The sequence below is a fragment of the Sinocyclocheilus anshuiensis genome, unplaced genomic scaffold (genome assembly GCF_001515605.1).
Source record: "Sinocyclocheilus anshuiensis isolate Anshui unplaced genomic scaffold, SAMN03320099.WGS_v1.1 scaffold2560, whole genome shotgun sequence".
Classification (NCBI taxonomy): Eukaryota; Metazoa; Chordata; class Actinopteri; order Cypriniformes; family Cyprinidae; genus Sinocyclocheilus; species Sinocyclocheilus anshuiensis.
Window position 1 is genome coordinate 30,155 of NW_015541037.1, and position 6,282 is coordinate 36,436.

At 35.7% G+C, this 6,282-nt stretch overlaps 1 protein-coding gene across 1 annotated transcript in view; it reads left to right on the forward strand.

The window, feature by feature from the left end:
* LOC107690532 (CREB-regulated transcription coactivator 2-like) overlaps nucleotides 1-6,282 on the forward strand; it is a 26,936-nt gene that overhangs the window by 11,762 nt on the left and 8,892 nt on the right. Inside the window, exons 6-7 of the mRNA XM_016488889.1 lie at nucleotides 3,327-3,712; nucleotides 5,238-5,492. Of these exons, the coding sequence (XP_016344375.1) occupies nucleotides 3,327-3,712; nucleotides 5,238-5,492 (641 nt within the window). The remainder of the gene's footprint in view (nucleotides 1-3,326; nucleotides 3,713-5,237; nucleotides 5,493-6,282) is intronic.

The window sequence follows — 6,282 nt, forward strand, 5'->3', positions numbered from 1 at the left end:
TATTCGTCAACAATATTGCATTATACATTTAATTATAGTCATCGTCACATGACCAGCATTTACGTTGCGTCTCGTCTTCGTCACGTGATAAAGGTTCGTTGACGACGATATTTAGTCATAATTTTCGTTGACGAAAGCAACACTAGTTCGGAAGTTAGATGCGTACATATGAACCGGCGGGACATAGGCTAACATACACTTGCTGCACGACGCATAAAACGTTCAAAAATGTCAATATGTGGGAGTAAGAGAAGAGCAGACATATGGATAAATCTGACGACGAATGCATAATTAGCCTATATAACCATTGGTATTTCATTAAAAAGAAGACCATGTTCTTGTTCTTTATGAGAAGTGGTTTTATTTAATTTTAACATGAAGGCATGTTGTGGGTCACCGCAGTTAAATCGGTGTCTATCATGATAAAACCTTAATATCAAACCTATATAATGAGTTTGGAAATTTTAGAGAAATGCTTAATAAATGCACTGTAACTAAACCCATTAGATTTTAGCAGACTAAATTTACTGTAGATTTAGTCGACTAAAATATGATGATATTTAGTTGACTAAAACTAGACTAAAACTAAAAACAATTCAGATGACTAAAATATGACTAAAATTAAATGGAATTTTAGTCAAAAGTCTAAGACTAAAATTAAATCAAAATTAACACATTTTCATCGCAATTTATTATTATTATTTTTTGCTACTACATGGGATTAATCAATGCATGCTGATGAACTTTTATAGTTATCATATAACTTATAATAGTTTATAGTTATATGGAAACGAAAGTGCTTAACATTCAACCTGTTAATTTTAATCAGTAGTATTATTTGTGATTTGATTTTTGATTGTTCCTCTTTTGCTGTGTTATAAGCCACGGGCTTCGGATGCTTTCGAATTCACGATCTTGTTGTCACGTTTTACAAGAAAAGATAATTGTCTGTTTTGCTTATATCTGTACACCTTTCCATTTTAAGACTAAAGCAGCAAAAGATGGATTCACTGTTATTCTTAATTAAAAAGCACAACAACAATAAATCAGTAAGATACAATGACAAACTAGCTTATATAACGTTTAAGATCAGGCATGGCATACACCACGTGCTCTATTATATATATACAGACTAATAAATTACAGAACGTTTAGCAAACACTGAGGAATCAAATACATTTTAAAAAAGCGTGCCGTATGGAGCAGACGCTTTGGAGCATGCAAACCACGTCAAATTTTCGCACAAATGCAACCACGTCAAATTTTAAATCGCACATTCTCAAAATGTTTTGGTTGTAGTCTAGAGCCCTGGACAAAATGTTATTGCTACAGTCTATTTAAAAGTGTTTAATTAATTTGAATGAATTATTAAACATTTTAATATATGTGTATTTAATATATATATTTAATACACACATTTTTAATATTAAAATTATGAAAAAGTGGTTTGAGTGAATGATTCAGTGACTCATTCATAATTACTTCAGTTGTACTTCAAAACACTTTATAGTGCTTTATACAGTACAGATTCACAGTAATAAACAGGAAAATAACCGAATCAATGATGCAAACTTCCTCAAATAAGAGACAAAGATCAATTCTGCTATAAAGCAGCTCTAAAAACACATTAGTCTTTATTCAGATTAATTCAGTTCAATGACAGTGTGGATGTTGTACAATTCATCAGGTATGAAACCAGTGTGATTCAACAGAAGACAATAGCGTCATTCAGTTCAGTTCAAGTTTTTAACAAATCAGGTGAGACGAAGACAAATTCAATACTGCAGGTTTTTGGAAATGTAAGCTGTTCTAAATTAAAGGATTTGGACGATGACTGGTGATCTTTTTTATGTTAATGATATTAATTAGGAGTCGTTTACAAGGCAGAGAGCTGAAACCATTCAGTTGCAAGATTATTTGCGATTCATAGATTTCACTTCTGAAAGAGATGCGTACGTGTGTTTTCTGTGTGTACGTTCATTCTATGAATCACACGTACTTTGGAAATGTAAGCTGTTCTAAATTAAAGTATTTGGACGATGACTGGTGATCTTTTTTATGTTGATATTAATTAGGAGTCGTTTACAAGGCAGAGAGCTGAAACCATTCAGTTGCAAGATTATTTGCGATTCATAGATTTCACTTCTGAAAGAGATGCGTACGTGTGTTTTCTGTGTGTACGTTCATTCTATGAATCACACGTACGCATATTTGAGAAATGATTGTAAGATCAAATTTAGGATGGTTTCTGCGCAACATTTTATAAATGAGGCCCATAAATACTTGCTTTGTTTCTGAATGAATCAGCTCTTTGAACAAATCGAGTGAATCACTCATAAATATTTGCTTCGTTTCTGAAAGAATCAGCTCTTTGAACAAATCGAGTGAATCACTCATAAAGACTTGCTTCGTTTCATAAAGAATCAGCTCTTTGAACAAATTGAGTGAATCACTCATAAATACTTGCTTCGTTTCTGAAAGAATCAGCTCTTTGAACAAATTGATTGAATCACTCATAAAGACTTGCTTCGTTTCATAAAGAATCAGCTCTTTGAACAAATTGAGTGAATCAATCAGAAATGCTTGCTTCGTTTCTGAAAGAATCAGCTCTTTGAACAAATCAAGTGAATCACTCATAAATACTTGCTTCATGTCAAGTCAAGTCACTTGATTCATTTCTGAAAGAATCAGCTCTTTGAACAAATCAAGTGAATCACTCATAAATACTTGCTTCGTTTCATAAAGAATCAGCTCTTTGAACAAATCGGTTGAATAAATGATTCAATGACTCTCTCATTAAGACAGTGAGTTGATGCCACCTACTGGTGCTTTCAGTTTCATATTAAGGGTATAGTTTTATTTTTGTATTAATTTCATATTTAAATATTAATTAAAAACATGAATACCCGTTTATTATCATTATTTATGCAACGTTGAATCAACATGTTTCTTTCTAAAGCTACTTTTTGTAATGTCTTTTCTCATCACAACACAATAATGACTTATTAATGTCTAATAATAAATAATCTTTAGGCAGGTAATTTCTCAGCCTGAACTGATGTGCAGTTAATTAGATTGATTAATCGGCACATCATTAATTAATCAGATTTAAAAAAATTCTTGGGAGTCCGAATTTTAAACATTAACATTATGATTTTCTGTAAAGTTGTTTTAAAACAATGCATATTGTGAATATATAAATTTGACTGTAGAATGCTGCCATTGACCAATCACAATCCAGTGAGTCGTGTCACATGATCTGAGATGGGTGGGACTCTTTTTATTTTTCATTAATTTTTCCTTTGGATGCGTTTGTGTTTCTGCAGGTCTACTGCCGTCTCTGCAGGGTACGTCCAGTAACCCCTCCCTCCAGTCGTCGCTTAGCAACCCCAACATCCAATCATCTCTCAGCGCTCACTCGTTCCACAACTCGCTGAGCTCCGCCTCCCTGCACTCGTCCCTGAGCAACCCCTCCCTCCAGTCTTTGTTAAGCTCCTCCCCCTCGCTGAGGTCATCGCTCAGCAGCCAGTCGCTGCAGTCGTGGCTCAGTAACTCCTCCCTCAGCGGCTCCTCCTCTGCGCTGCAGCCGCAGACGAGCTCATCCCCGCACAGACGAGCGCAGCTGACCCCGGTGATCCTGCCTGCAGACACACGCAGACATCACCCCAAACAGTTCTCCCCCACCTCCTCATCCCTCAGCTCCATCACGCAGGTAAACAAACACACACACTCTCTCTCTCTCTCTCTCTCTCTCTCTCTCTCTCTCTCACAGACACATTTTTTTAATTCACAAATGAAAATGTATAAAGACTAAGCCTTTTTTAAACGTTTTTAAAAGATAATTTATTTCTAATTACTTTCGATCACTGGAATATATGAAAAGTAAAACGGCCCAGAACCTCGTAGGTATAATAAGAGAATTTGATTTATTTGCAAAGGAATGAAGAGACCCTTTTCACATCTTTATTTCTTTTTATTTCTTTTTTCCTTTCTGTTCTTTCTCAGAATATATATCACTTTTATTGGTATTTTGTATCTGTTTTGCCTGATATGTGCCTTGCTTAATACTTGTTTATTTGCATTTATTTGTGCCATTGTGTATATTTTGTAAAATATGTTCAATAATAATAATAATAATAATAATAATAAAAGATCTGGACTTTGGAGTGCGAATCATGCTCTAAAGTTCCGATATAAGTCAATAGATTCACAAACTTGTTCTGAGGTTCTGCTCTAAATCAAATGATTCGCGATACGCGATCTGATTGGAGTGCTTTGAAACAGTGAATCATTTTGCAGCGCAATAGTTTAACTGATTCGGAGAAAAGCTCACTAAACACACAAGTGATGTCGAAATTCTTAAATGAATGGCTCTTTTGAATCGCTTGAACTGAATGATCGAGTTTGAATCGATCGGAGTGGTTCCAGTGTAAATGACTCACTCAATTGAATCGTTTTTTCTGCTCCTCCGCTTTTCGTGTCTTCAGTCATGTTTACACGACACTGTCAGCACTACTACTGACTCAGCTCGCTAGTTTTAATACATTAATTGAAATAAGCCCAAAAAATATTATATTTACATATAAAAATATTTCCATTCCAAAGATAACATCCAATACACATCTACGAAGAGATTCAGGCGAGGTAACCGGTTTACTGCTAGCTAGTGAAACACTCCATTAATATGACGAGCTGCAGCTCAAAATACATGTTAGATGGAAACACTGTGCTTTATGATCGAGTTTGTAGCTTAATTCACTGTATTTGAAATAGTTTGAGCTGCAGTTCTGTTGCTGACAGTTCAATAGAAATCGGCTGAAAGCATCCAGTCTCTCACACCAATGAAGTGAATGTTCAGTTTATCAGTGTATATTGTAATAAATATTTGATAAATGATTGTTGTATCTGATTGTATTAGTCTTTATAGAGTCAATGTAAAAAGAGCAAATGAACAAAACAGCAGAACAACATAAAGTTAAAGAGGGTAAACTTTATAATTCAGCTGAACTGTGCTCGTATGTTTAAAACACTTCGGCTCTTATATGTTCCTACTCCACACATCTATTAAATGTTTTCTAGCGTATTTCTTAAACTTCTCCGGTAATGTCAGTGGTGTGACCTATTTCAGATGCGGCCGAAATTACAACAACAGTGCTTACATACACATACTTCATTGTTTGATCAAAATGATTGCAAGGGACAGTTTAACTTTTCTTCTCCATCTGTCTCTGTCTCAGGGTGTGGCTCTGGACACCAGCAGGCTGCAGGTGGATCAGAGGTCGGCTCCGTATTCTTTTGCCCAGCAGCAGCAGGTTCAGAAGGGTCTGGGTCTTCACCTGCACAACATGCAGAACCTGCCAATGAAGCGGCCGAGCCCCGGTCAGAACCAGAACCCCAGCCCCGTGAGTTACAGGCCTGCAGACGCCTCGCAGACGCTCCCTCCTCTACAGCAGATCAGTCCGGCTCTCAGCGGAGATCTGGACCTGTACAGCGTGAGTGACTGACAGCACAGCCATACTGTATAATAACTGAGTACCATTTACAGGATACTTCAGAGAGTACTGTGGTATTACAGTGCTACCTGTCCATGAAGATGACAGTATAACTGTGGTCACAGGGCTCTACGCTTACTTTTCTTTTTAGGAGCGATTGTAAAAAAATTTAGGAGCACCTTCTAATCAATAATCAAAAATTCTGATAAAAAATTAACCTTATAAAGCGGATAGTTCCGGTCCTTGATTCTGATTGGCTGAGCCGTGTTCGAAGCTGTTGTAAATTACTCTACAAAGTAACATACACTTTGTTTACGTTTGTCTGTTGCTCGGCAACCACTTTGTTGCAACCACAACCGTTTCTGAGTAACTACATTGTTTGGTGGAAGAATACTGTTTTTATTACACTGTTTGGTGGAAGAATACTGTTTTTATTAATATCATTACACTTTATTTGCTCTGTTTTATTTTGTGAAACCTTACTACGTATATGGAATAACCGTTTTATAAAAGCAATAACTCCCGTGAAGCTGTGGTTTACAGTGAATTTATAACAACTAAATAAACCACTGAGTTCCAAACAATGCCCCTTAGCTGTTGTAAATTCACTGTAAACCACGGCTTCTTGGGGCTTATTTCTTTATTCCCATTACGTGGTGATATTTGACTCCTTAAAGTGATTTACTGGGCATTTTTCTAACTTTATTAAAAGTATGTCATCTTTTATGTCAAATTCAAAAAAATACATTTATAAGCTTTTTAAAATTTCTAATTAAAACAACAGAATAAA